The 12,849-nt window shown below is 41.2% G+C and overlaps 1 protein-coding gene across 1 annotated transcript in view; it reads right to left on the bottom strand.

Annotated features, from left to right (window-relative positions):
• Ttn (titin) overlaps positions 1 to 12,849 on the bottom strand; it is a 267,108-nt gene that overhangs the window by 184,010 nt on the left and 70,249 nt on the right. Inside the window, 27 exon segments of the mRNA XM_033756300.1 lie at positions 92 to 379; positions 486 to 764; positions 878 to 1,156; positions 1,276 to 1,554; positions 1,709 to 1,996; positions 2,105 to 2,383; positions 3,124 to 3,402; positions 3,510 to 3,788; positions 4,820 to 5,101; positions 5,296 to 5,574; positions 5,819 to 6,106; positions 6,204 to 6,482; positions 6,595 to 6,873; positions 6,992 to 7,270; positions 7,370 to 7,651; positions 7,778 to 8,056; positions 8,177 to 8,464; positions 8,599 to 8,877; positions 8,979 to 9,257; positions 9,373 to 9,651; positions 9,742 to 10,023; positions 10,119 to 10,397; positions 10,509 to 10,804; positions 10,913 to 11,192; positions 11,290 to 11,568; positions 12,012 to 12,290; positions 12,387 to 12,671. Of these exon segments, the coding sequence (XP_033612191.1) occupies positions 92 to 379; positions 486 to 764; positions 878 to 1,156; positions 1,276 to 1,554; positions 1,709 to 1,996; positions 2,105 to 2,383; positions 3,124 to 3,402; positions 3,510 to 3,788; positions 4,820 to 5,101; positions 5,296 to 5,574; positions 5,819 to 6,106; positions 6,204 to 6,482; positions 6,595 to 6,873; positions 6,992 to 7,270; positions 7,370 to 7,651; positions 7,778 to 8,056; positions 8,177 to 8,464; positions 8,599 to 8,877; positions 8,979 to 9,257; positions 9,373 to 9,651; positions 9,742 to 10,023; positions 10,119 to 10,397; positions 10,509 to 10,804; positions 10,913 to 11,192; positions 11,290 to 11,568; positions 12,012 to 12,290; positions 12,387 to 12,671 (7,602 nt within the window).

Here is a 12,849-nt window from a genome sequence, read left to right as displayed (position 1 = left end):
GCATTGTTTGGCTTTTTTCTGTTGACCGTTTCTACGTGGACAATGAAATAAGTCATGGTTTGCAAAGAGAAAAAGAAAAATGGGGACAAACCTCTGGCTGTCAGTCTAGCACTAGAAGATGCTGTTCCAAGTGGATTGGAGGCTGAGCAGGAATATTGGCCAGAGTGACTCAAATCAGTTTGCAAAATCTTTAAAGTTGCCACATTATCTACAAATGACGTCTGTAGATTTTCTTCATCTCTTAAAAGCACCCCATCTCTGTACCAGCACACTTGGATGGGTGCAGAGCCATTTAGACGGCATGTGAGTGTAACAGGTAACCCAACAGTTTGTTCAATGTCCTTTAGTTGTCTTGCAAAAGAAGGTGGGAGCTGGCGCTCTATAGGAAGACAAGCGATACTTGACTCATTAGTGGCTGAAATGGAAAATTTTCCATAAAGATAAAACAGAAAGAAATTTCTTATTGTCTAAAATAACATCATCACCTTGAATTCTAAAGACAGTCTTGGAAGAAGCAGTTCCTATACTATTTTCTGCTGTACAGGTGTACTCTCCAGTGTCGTTGATGTCTACTTTATTAAAAACAAGTGTGGCCACATTGTTTGTAAAGTAGGTCCTGTATTCAGGAGTTGACCGTAATTTGGTGTCTCCTTTGTACCAGGACACTGTAATTTCTGGCGTTCCGGCAACTTGGCACTGCAAAGAAACTGTATCTCCAACTGCTGCCTCCAGAGGTTCCAGTTCCATAACAAAATAAGGCGGTTCTAAAGAAGAAAGGCTCACAATCAACACATGGAACTAATGGAAAGTCAAGCAAATCATGCTTCACGTTACACATTAATGTGTATGAAAACTACTTAAGAGGACAGCAACACACCTAATGTAGATACGACAGCATCACAGACATCCCTGCCTGCCTCATTTTCGATCTCACAAGAATAGTTTCCTGCATCTCTTTTTGTGCTATTCAAAATTTCCAGGATGCACGTTTTCTCTGTTGTGACTATACTGCATCTTTCCGATGGAGTTATGCTGAAACCGTCCTTTTTCCAGGTGACAGAAATGGGCAGCGTTCCACTGTAGGTGCCCTCCAGAACTATGGACTTCCCTGGTTCTACAGAGTGATCGCTTAGTTTCTTCACAAATGCAGCTGGCTCTGGTCAGTGACAAAACACAGCAGTTAAACACACACACACACACACACACACACACACACACAGACCCCAAAGATGTATGAATATGGAGAATGGGAAGAATGAATGCATTTAAGCAAACCTTTTACGAAGAGATGTGTAGTACAGGAGGTTTGCCCTGCATTGTTAGAGACCACACATGTATATTCCCCACTCTGAGATACGTCAGTGTTAAATAACTCCAGCTCTGCCACAGTGTCTTCAAAATAGATGTTGCACCTGTCTCCTTTCGCCAGTTCTCTGGCTCCTCTGAACCAGCCCACCTTGAATGGAGGGGTTCCTCTAATAACGCTTGTGAAAGTTACGTTTTTGCCTGGTAGCACTTCCAAAGGTTCAGGTTCTTTTACAAAAGAGGGTGGTTCTGCATAGACACGAAAAACAAAAGATTCCATAAGCCTTGACTTTAGTGGCAATTTTGAGCAAAAAATAAGAATGCTTTTAAATGTGTGTCAAACCGGAAATGCACCCAAAAAGGAAACTGTACAAATTTCTCTACCAAGTTGACTAACACTGACCTTGCACAGTCAATAAAGCACGACATTCATCAGACCCAGCAACATTAGCAGCCACACAGGTGTAATTGCCCATATCTGATGAGTCCAGAGAATTCAGCTGCAGTGTGCAGACATTATCCGAGAACATGGTTTGATATTTTGCTCCACTGACAATCTTTGTTTTTTCATGAAACCAGGCAACTGAGATAGGGGACGACCCAGCTACTTTGCATTCCAAGATGCAAGAGGTACCCAGGACCCCACCGGTATCTCTCAGTCTCCGTGTGAAAGAGGGAGGAACCATTCGGTCTGTGTGAGGAACAGCAAGAGATTCATCATGTTTGAAAGAGACACAAAAGAAGGAAAACTTTTAACAGGAATTTGCAGAAGCAACCGGAGAAAGATATCAGAACTAACCTGAAACGTCAACGACAGCCGTGCAGCTGCTCTTCCCCACATTGTTTTGAACCTGGAAAGTATAAGTGCCTGCATCTTGCCTCTCAACAGAGAGAATCTTTAAGGAAGAGATTTTGTTGTAAAAACTAAATTTATGCTTTTGGCTGCTGGTCAACAGCTTTCCATCCTTGTACCATTCAACCGACAGCTCGGGAGTGCCGGCCACCTTACACTCCAGGGTACATGTTTCTCCTACAGTCACTGTCATCGGTCCTGCCTTCTCAACAATGATTGCAGGCTCTGAAACACAACATGACATGAATCTGTCAGGCTCTGGATCTTTACTGTACCTCTACTACCAAATTCACTAGGTCTATTTCTCCTAGCGAAGTGGTCATGTTAAGCATCTCTGTTTTAACTTTATGATATGATCCCATAATTACCTATACTCATAAAATTACAGCAATTATTAAGAAATATATTTGTCTTCTAGTAAACTCCAAAACAATTTAGACAATGTACATTAGACAAAGTGTGTCGCTTTGCATTTGATCTTGGTTGGAGCCAAGGCTACCTGCTGTTCTGAATTACTTAGTATTTTTGCTCTACTTTAAGGTGCAAAAGATTTATCTGAAGGATTATTAAATTGAAATTTAAAATGTCCAAAGTTGATAATGCAAGTCTTTCCTAACAAACATTGATCTTTGGAGTTCTTGTCAGCTTTTAAGATTGCAAAAAACCAAAATTTCCTAGTAGCACATGGACTCCAAATTGTTTCATGTTAGACAAAAGATAACTGAGGTTTGTATTTGCTCATTCACCAAAAAATGTAGTATATACACACAAAAAACATAGATGGCTAGCTTTTGTTAAAAATCACAAACAGAGAAGAACGTTTGAAAGATCAACTAGGTCTTTCCCTTAACCTTCCAAGTAATTTAGGACCAGTGTAGTTCTAGAAGAAATTTAGAAAAAAGAGATTCTGTGTGTAAGTCATTCTAACATTTGGCATGTTTCTATCAGGGGACTGTGGTACCAACCTAAGACAGTCAGTGTGGCCATGTTCTCCCTAATTCCACCGTCGTTCTTGATTTGGCAGATATACTTTCCAGCATTAGCTGGCTCTGTTTTTGCAAACTGCACAGTTGCAACATTTTCCACAAATGTAATTCTGATGTTTTCACTCTCTCTAATCACTTCTTTCTCTTTAAGCCACTGGACAGAAATTGGCTGGGCACCTTCTATGGATGCTTGTAATTCAGCAGGCTCACCAGCTACCACAGTGAGGCTGGTCAGTTTGGAAACAAATCTTGGAGGTTCTGAACAGGAAAAGATGGGTGGAGATTGAAGATTGTCCAGAGAATGGAAGAGAAAAAATAACGTGCCCATTCCTGACCCTTCTGCTACGTGTGAGAAATATTCTTACCTTTCAATTTTATAGTACAAATGCAAGTATCACTTCCCACTTCATTCTGTGCTTTACAGTGGTATTCGCCGATGTCTGAAGATTCCACATTGAGAATGTGAATACTTGCATGGAAGTTTTTAGATGCGATCTTGTATTTTTTGCTGCTTCGGAGCTGCCGCTTATCTTTGTACCATACCACCTCAAATGGTGGTGTTCCCGAAAGTTCACATTCAAGAATAACTTCAGTATTTTTAAGGGTTTCTACGACAGGTGGGAAGCTGCTAAAAACAGGTGGTTCTGTAAAAAACAAGAATGTCTCGTGAACTGGGCTATCTAATTTAATAGAATACGAGATTTTTATTGCTTTGTTTTTAAATTGCAAGAAAGGTTTAAGATGCTATAATGGTAAGTACAATAATGTCCAGTGCTATTACTGTTAAGGAATAACAGCCTCAAAGAGGCCATTAACCTTTAGAAGACAATCAGATAGGTAAAGAATACATATAAATCCTAGATGTCATGACTGAGAAAGTTCAATGTTCTGTCTTCTCTATCTTACTAATAATGTATCTTGGACTACAAAGATTGATAGAAAATATGCAAACACCTCTTCTAATACATATGATGTCCATGAGATCTGAAATTCCGACCAAGGAATTAAATTTTTAATATGTGCTTTGCAACTAAGATATCTGGGGTCACCACAACAGCTATAATCTAAATCTTTCCTTTCAAAGACTGGTTATTGTAATAATTGCCTTACAACATGACAAACTTAGGATTTGTGCCCAAAATACTGGCAAATGCAGCAGAAAATAGCAGTGCTATTTGCACCAAAGTATAGCTATAGTTTTAAAGATAAGAACTGATTCTTGAGAAAGAAGGAAAAAATTGTTGTCCTTTGTAATGTTAGGACTTATACTGCTTGCATGTTGCATACATGTAATAAGTATTCTTTGTTACTGATACAGATTATTGTGAGGATATTAATATATTTTTAAGCTGATTGAAAGCAAAAGACTAATTTAAAAATGCCTATTTTTTTGGAGGTGCACTTCCAAAATAGCAAATTTTATGCTTGGCCCATGTGTTGAGGTGCTAAGAATCAAGGCATTGGAATAGCAAGAAAAAATATCTCAAAATCACTAGCTCTAGGTAAGTCCTGCTCAATAAGAAATCACATCTAAAAAAGAAATAGTACTAGCTCAGAAAACTATTCATGATCTGAAATGGAAACTAAAATAGCAGTAAAGAATAAGGAACTGTGATTCTCGGGGAAGAAGAAAGTGCATTTCAATTAATGAAGAACATAAGAATGAGATTTCTACCTTTTACTATAACCTTGGTACTGCAGCTCGTGCTGCCAGCAGGATTCTGAGCCTCACAAATGAAATCTCCACTGTCCTCAGTACTGAGACTGTTCATCTGCAGGACAGCCACAGAGTCAATGAAAGTCATTTGGTATTTATCACTGACTGGGAGTTCATGTTCATTTCTGTACCACACAACTCTGATTTCTGGAGATCCAGTTATCTTGCATTCAAGTCGGGTGGAGTCACCTGCTTTCACTATCTTGGAGGCTTCTAGTTTCTTCACAAACTTGGGTGGTTCTAGAGAGTCAGGAAAGAGGTGATGAGGAAACAGAAATGAGTAACAAAAGTTAGGTGGTATGTCAGAAAGAGAAAAATATGAAGCAATATCTGACAAGTAGAGTCTCTTGGTTAGAAAGATGCATTACAACAGAAGACAGAAAGAACAAGTGTCACAGGTCACACAGAAACATAAAACAACCAAACCTGCACACCTGTCACAAGCAACATCGTAGTACAAGAGTCGCTACCAACATCATTGGTAACTTGGCACATATACTGCCCAGTCTTGGAAGCATCCACTGAGTAGAGATTTAAGAAGCTAGTTGACCCTTCCAAGCCAATGAAACATTTAGGTCCAGAGGCAAGTTCCACATCATCCTTAAACCACTTTATTTTAAACGGTGGTGTTCCTTTGAGTACTGCCTTAAATTCCACTGTAGAATCAGGTACAGCTTGTTGGCGCTCAGGTTTCACTAGGAAGCTTGGTGGTTCTGCAGGTTTTAAGAGATATATTTAATTATTTTCTTTGTAGTGGAATATTATTGACAATTTGATGGACATATAAGAAAACACTGATAGAAAAAAGGTAATAGCTGAGTAGTTCATGAACTCAATAAATATCTACCTAAAGAAACAGAACTATTGAGACTCTAGCTCTAAAGGATACAAGCGTAAGAGTAATACATTTCTGAAGAATTCACAAAGAAGAATAAGAAGAGGTAAAGAAATTCTAACCTTTCACAGTTAGGATGCCACTGCAGGCATCATCTCCTGCTACATTTGACACCTTGCATGTGTAGTTTGCAGTATCTTCTAATTCGAGATTATTAACTTCCAAGGACACGGTGTTCTCATGACACACAAGCCTATATTTTGCACTTGTAGAAATTTCTTTTCCATCTTTGAACCACTGAGCACTAATAGGAAGTGACCCAGAAACTCTGCATTCCATATGAATAGAAGAGCCCAGCATTTTATCCATTTTAGTTAGTTTTTTGACAAATGATGGAGGAATATTTTCATCTGCCCAATGAAAACAGCAAAACACATCCATTAATCTGTTGCTGTTGGCTTACAGCAGACATAACCTAAGGGGACCTGATGAGGCAAAGATACACACCTAGCACTCTCAGGTAGGCATCACAGCTGCTGCTTCCAAAGTCATTTTCTACCTTGAAAGTATACTGACCACTGTCTTGCTTCATTACTGACCGAATCCTGAAACTAGCCACATTATTTTCAAAACTCATTGAAAAATATCGACTGGGTACAATTTGTTTGCCATCTTTAAGCCATTTCACTTTGAGTTCTGGAGTTCCAGCCACAACACACTCCAAAGTCACTGGATCTTTCTCGGTGACATCAACCGACTTAGCTTTCTCTATGATTTGAGCAGGTTCTGGGAGAAGAATGAAAATGTGGATGATTTACAACTGATAATTCCACCAGAACTAAATGTGCTTATGAATTCATCTCCATAGACGAATGTTGGATGGGACTAGCTCACACACCTTGTGCTAAGAGGAAAGCAAAACACCTCTCCACTCCCGATTCATTCTTGGCTTGACACGTGTATCTCCCACTGTGTCTGTTGTCCACACTTCGGACTTGCAGTGTGGCTATGTTGTTCACAAATGAAATATGGACATTGTCATCTTCATCAAGAATCTGATCATCCTTCAGCCAGGTTATAGAAATGGGGGGGGAGCCTGCCACAGTACTCTGAAAGGTAGCAGAACTCTTCAAGACAGTGGTGACATTTTCTAGCTTCTTGATGAATGATGGTGGTTCTGTGATTAAGAAGAGAATGTGAAAAAAAGAGGCATAGTTTAACTCCTACTCTTCATCATGAAAGTAAAGAGTATTCAGAGCTTTTACTGGGCAGCCTGGTTGAGGTATAGGACTGACCTTTCAGGGCAACTCTAGCGTTTGAGGAGCAGCTGCCTCCTTCGTTCGCCACAATGCACTGATATTCACCAGTGTCTGAAGGGTCACACTTGGTTATATGGAGGCTAAACACTGACACTCTGTCACTTAGTGTATATTTTTTGCCACTTCGAATTTCCTTGTTATTTTTCAGCCAAGTGACTTCAAATGGCGATGTTCCCGTGACTTCACACTCCAGCTCCACGTCACTGTCTTTCACTACTTCCACAGGCTTCAGCTCCCTGATAAAGCTGGGAGGTTCTAAAGATGTGAAAGGAAGACAGAGAGCAGTTTACTTGAGGGAAGGCCCGGGCCCAGCAGGCAGCAATCACAAATGGAAAGCAGATTCCGGTAACAAACCTTTCACTTTTAATTCAATGCTGCAGCTTGCTGTGCCCGCGTCATTTCGAGCTTCACAGACGTAAGTCCCACTATTTTCCACCCTGGCGCCAGAGATCTGGAAAGTGGCTAAACCATCCATGAAGGAAATGCCATGTTTCCCAGTGTCTGTTATTTCATTTCCATCCAGATACCAAGAAACTCTGATTTCGGGGGTGCCTGTTATCTGGCATTCAAAGGTGGTTGACTGTCCGTTCCTCAGCACCAACACAGGACTGGGTTTCTTAACAAACTGAGGTGGTTCTAAAGATGGGGGAAAGGTATGATATCGAACATTTTAAAAAACAAAATTCAATGAACAAAATCGGTTTCTTCCCTTCCCAAAGAAAGTCTAGACAAGTAAAAAAATCAAGAAGATATAGACCAGACCTTTGACAAAAAGAGTGGTTTTACTGGTGGCTGTGCCAACATCATTGCTCAGCTGGCAAATATAGGTTCCAGAGTCGGCAGCTTTAGCTGAGAAGAGCTCTAGAATGGTGGCAGTGTCATCCTTCCACACCGAGCGAGCTGCCCCAGAATGCAATTCTTTGTTATCCTTAAACCACTTTATTGTCATGGGTGTTGTGCCACCTACAAGAGCTTTTAACTGAACCCGTGTTCTGGGGTTGACGTCTTGTGACTGTGGCTTTTCCACAAAGTAAGGGGGTTCTGGGGTGAAAGAAAAAGAGGCAAAAGGAGACAGGAAGATTTTAGAACGGAGCAATGAAGGTAAGATTAAGAAATGAAAGAGCAATAAATTCTTAATCAGTGGAGATAGAAATTGCCAACCTTTGACCGTCAGATGACCACTGCACTGGTTGTGTCCTGCCTTGTTGGTGGCAGAACAAGTGTATGTCCCACTGTCTGTACCTTCCAGCTGGCTGATTTCCAAGAAGGCAGTATTGTCATGAAAAGAGAATTTGTACTTGTCACTAGCTGATATTTCTTGGTCATCTTTGAACCACTGGATGCTTATGGGATGTGACCCAGCCACTATGCATTCCAAGTCAATAAAAGACCCTTTAATGCTATCCATTTTCTTCAGCTTTTTGGTGAATGAAGGAGGTATGATAAGATCTATCCGATATAAAAGCAAAAATCAATTAGGATCATGATGTCAACTTTTTCCCTCTTAAATTGTAAGAGGAAGGAGCATAGAAATGCTCAGTTCTTTTCTCTCTCTATATTTTTTTTAGAAAAGCAATACAAACCTAGGACATTAATTCTAGCCTTGCAGCTGCTTCTCCCAACATCATTTTGGACCTCAAATGTATATTCTCCGCTATCTTTCTTTTCTGTAGAGATAATCTTCAGGATTGAGACTGTGTCAGTGACACTGATCTTATACTTTGGACCCAGGGTCAGCTCTTGGCCATCTTTAAACCATTTGGCGGTGATATCCTTAGTCCCTGAAAATTTAACCTGCAAAGTGGCTGGGTCTCCTTGGGTGACATCTATGGATGCAGCCTCTTCGATAATCGTTGCAGGTTCTGTAGAAAACAAAGGGAAAGACGTAGGCTGTGAACTGCTCTGTTGAAAGGCTGACACCTGCATTGCTTTCTCACATCCAAGGCTGACTTTCTGAACCAACCTTTTACTGAAAGCACGGCAGAACATCTCTGAATGCCTGCATCGTTTTTGGCCTGACAGATGTATTTCCCATCGTGCTTGACTTCAATGCCACTGAGGTACAGACTGGCCACATTGTTTTCAAAGGTCATTCTGATATTGTCATCTTCAGTGATTTCTTCATTGTCCTTTAACCAAGTCACTGTGATTGGCAAGGAGCCTTTCAGAGTGGCCTGGAAGGCAGCTGTGCCTCCTTGGAGGGAGCTGGTGCTCTCAATCTTCTTTACAAAGGAAGGAGGTTCTAATAGAAGAATGAGTTCTCAAATCAATATCAGCTATATAGTAAAACTGGCTGTTAAAAACATTATAGAATCGACTCTGCAGACAAGCCAGCCCATCATCTGGCGGACACTAACCTCTTAAAGTCACCCTGGCACTGCAGGTGCTGCTGCCCACCTCATTGGTCACCCGACACTGGTATTCACCAGCATCTGTAGCTACAAACTTGAGGACCTGGAGGCTAACCAGCTGATCCTGCATGAAGGTTTTATACTTCCTACCACTTCTCAAGGTTGTATTGTCTTTGAACCAAGTGATCTCAAATGGAGGCGTGCCCGCCACCTCGGCCAGCAACACGACATCGTACTCCTTCAGCACTTCAATTGGTTTAAATTCCTGGGTAAAGTAAGGTGACTCTACAGTAGAAAAGGAATGACTTGAGTTAATGGAGGGATCCATGCTGTGGATCACAACTTTATTAACACAGGGACAAAGAAGACACAAACCTTTGACTATTACAATGCTACTACAGTGGTCACTGCCAGCCTCGTTTTGAGCTTCACACATGTATTCTCCACTGTCCTCAGTGGCAGCATCTGTAAGACTTAGAAGTGCAGTGGACTCCGCGAAAGACATTCTGTGTTTGCTGCTCTCCTTAATCTCTCTATCACTTGCAAACCAGGTTATTTTAATTGGAGGAGTACCAGTTACTTTGCAGGCTAGCTGAGTGGCATCTCCCTTCTTTAACAGGTGTGATGGCTCTAACTTTTCAATAAATGTGGCAGGTTCTGTGGAAGGAAAGAAGTTATTAAGAAAGGCAAGAGAGAGGAAAGAACTTATGTACAAGAGTAGCATAAAGATGTCAAGAAAAAAAAATGCAAACCTTTTACAAACAAGTTTGCACTGCACTCCACGCTTCCGGCGACATTGCTTATTTTGCAAATGTATGTGCCTGAATCAGAGGTTTTTACAGCATAGAGCTCCAGAGAACTCTCTAAAGCTTCTTTGGTGATGTAGCAGCTCCCACCGGAAACCAACTCTTTGTCGCCTTTAAACCATCTGATGGTGAAGGGAGTAGACCCTTGGAAAGTGCTCTTCAGGCAGACTGCTGAGCCGGGTAGAACATCCCTGGAGCCTGGTTTAGTTACAAAACTAGGTGGTTCTAAAGAAGGGGTATAAGAAAGAGTTTCAAAGCGTTAAGAGGTGGGATCTAAGGGGAGAAGACTTATTTTGAACACTGCAATATGAATGAAATGCAAAGTCTCCAGCCAACCTTGCACAATCAGGGCTCCGCTGCTGTCTTTGCTTCCCACGGAATTTGTGGCTCGACAGGTGAAATTTCCTGCGTCATTCATGTCTACTCTGCTGATCTCCAAGGAGGCTGTGCCTTCCACAAATGCTATTCTGTGTTTGTCAGAAGAAGATATTTCTTTCCCATCCTTAAACCAGGATACCCTCATGGGGAGGGACCCGGCGATTTTGCAGTCCAATCTGCAGGTACCACTAACAACACTAGCCACGTTGCGTAAGGGTTTGGTGAAAAATGGAGCAATGTCTCGATCTGTTCATGGCATAAGAAGGAAAAAAGGGTCAGTATGGAAGAGTGTTCAGTGGTTCACACTGGCTCTTTTGCTGGGTTTGAAAGAAATATATGGCGTAGTTTTCCAAAACTACTAACCTAACACGGTGAATGTCGTCTCGCAGGAACTGCTGCCCACTTCATTAGAAATCTCAAACGTGTACTGGCCACTGTCATTTAGTTCAGCCGAATAAAATTTGAGCTGGGCAATGTTGTTTTTAAAACTTATTCGGTACTTTTTACTGGCAACCAAAGGTCTCCCGTCTTTGTACCACTTGGGCTTGAGTTCTGGGGTGCCTGAGACGGTGTACTCCAGTGTGGCTGGGTCCCCCGCTGTCACCTGGATCAGCTCTGCTCGCTCAATTATTTTGGCAGGTTCTACAATGGCATTAAACAGTTAGGACTCCTATGTGTGAATTAGGTTTTTACTATAAATGGAAAGGATAATGTAAAGCAAACATGTTCCTAGACGAACCTTTCACTATCAATTCCCCAACAGATGTTTGGCTTCCAGCTTCATTTTCAGCCAGGCATGTGTATTTGTCACCAAAACTAATTTGAACATCAGGGATTGTTAAGACTGCCACACCATTGGAAAAGCTCATTTTGATTTTTCCATCTTCTCTAATGACCTCTTGTCCTTTCAGCCACTTGACAGATATGGGTTCTGAACCTCTCACAGCAGCTTGTAAGGTAACAGTTTGTCCAGCTAAGGCAGTAAAATCATCTACTTTCTTGACAAAGGTTGGTGGTTCTAGTTAAAGAAAGAAAGTATACAAACACTCATTACCCAAACACCCTCAACACCATCTCTATTTAAAGGTTTTACCTAGATTACATTTATCTTGTCCAATACTACTATTTCACAGTGTTGCTTAATTATAAGAAAAAAGAAAATTCAAGAAGAATGAACAATTCCATCCAAGAGACAGAGGCATGGAAGATCAATGCTTCTCATTTGAAAAGGCGCAGTATTATGCCATTCCTTTTTGGTTATCAGTTAATAAATAAGTGTACAGGTATCAGGATAAAGATTGGGTAAAAGCCATTGACACTGTTTCCCAGGCCCCCGGTCGGACCAAGACAAAATAAATTTTAAAGGCTAGGTTAAGAAGAGTGCACACCAATTTCCCCCCACAGACTAAGAAAACCATTTAGAGAATTTATTAGAGAGACACCAGTTTTTCACACACCAACCTTTCAATAAGTGTGTCGCACAGCAGCCGCACTTCCCGACTTCATTAGCAACAACGCATTCGTATTCACCAACATCTGCACTATTGAAAGAGAAGATTTCCAGGGACACAACAGACTTCTGAGAAAACAACCTGTATTTTTTACTACTTCGAATCTGCTTCTTATCTTTGAACCAGCTAATTTCAAAGGGTCCTGTGCCTGCGATTTCACACTGAAGCAAGGCATTTGTTCCTCTCACTATGTCTGCAGGCTCGAGCGCTCTGATGAAAGAAGGAGGTTCTACAAAAGCACGGAAAGCATGGTATCAGCGTTACAGGCAATTTGAAAGGTAACCTCATGTCAGCAAAACAAGGGGCTATAAGTCAATAAACAAACCTTTGATAACTATTTCAGTGCTGCAGCTGTCGCTGCCAACATCATTCGTGGCTTCACAGGAGTAGCTCCCGCTGTCTTCGACTTTGACATCCATAATGTCGAGGACAGCCTCGGAATTATTAACAAAAGACATTCGGACCGTGTTACTTTCACCGAGTTCCTTATTATTTTTAAACCAGGTCACCTGGATCACAGGCGAGCCTTTCAGCTTGCAGTGGAGACGTGCAGATTCGCCTGGGAGCATTAAGTAAGAGGGATCCACCTTCTTCACAAAGGATGGGGGCTCTACAGGAAGTTTACAAAAAGAAAATGAAAAGATACCTGAAGCATAAACTCCACAAAAGAAAAGCAGATACACACAACAAAGACACACAACACACAGAAAATAGCTTCATGAAATTTCTGAGAAAGCAGTGTGTTCAAAACTTTCCATCGTTCTAAAATGCTTTCCCTGTCTCTTGAT

Source organism: Fukomys damarensis, unplaced genomic scaffold, assembly GCF_012274545.1.
Source record: "Fukomys damarensis isolate Sample0158 unplaced genomic scaffold, DMR_v1.0_HiC HiC_scaffold_26, whole genome shotgun sequence".
In the NCBI taxonomy this organism is placed as follows: Eukaryota; Metazoa; Chordata; class Mammalia; order Rodentia; family Bathyergidae; genus Fukomys; species Fukomys damarensis.
This window is presented reverse-complemented; position numbering and strand designations above follow the sequence as displayed.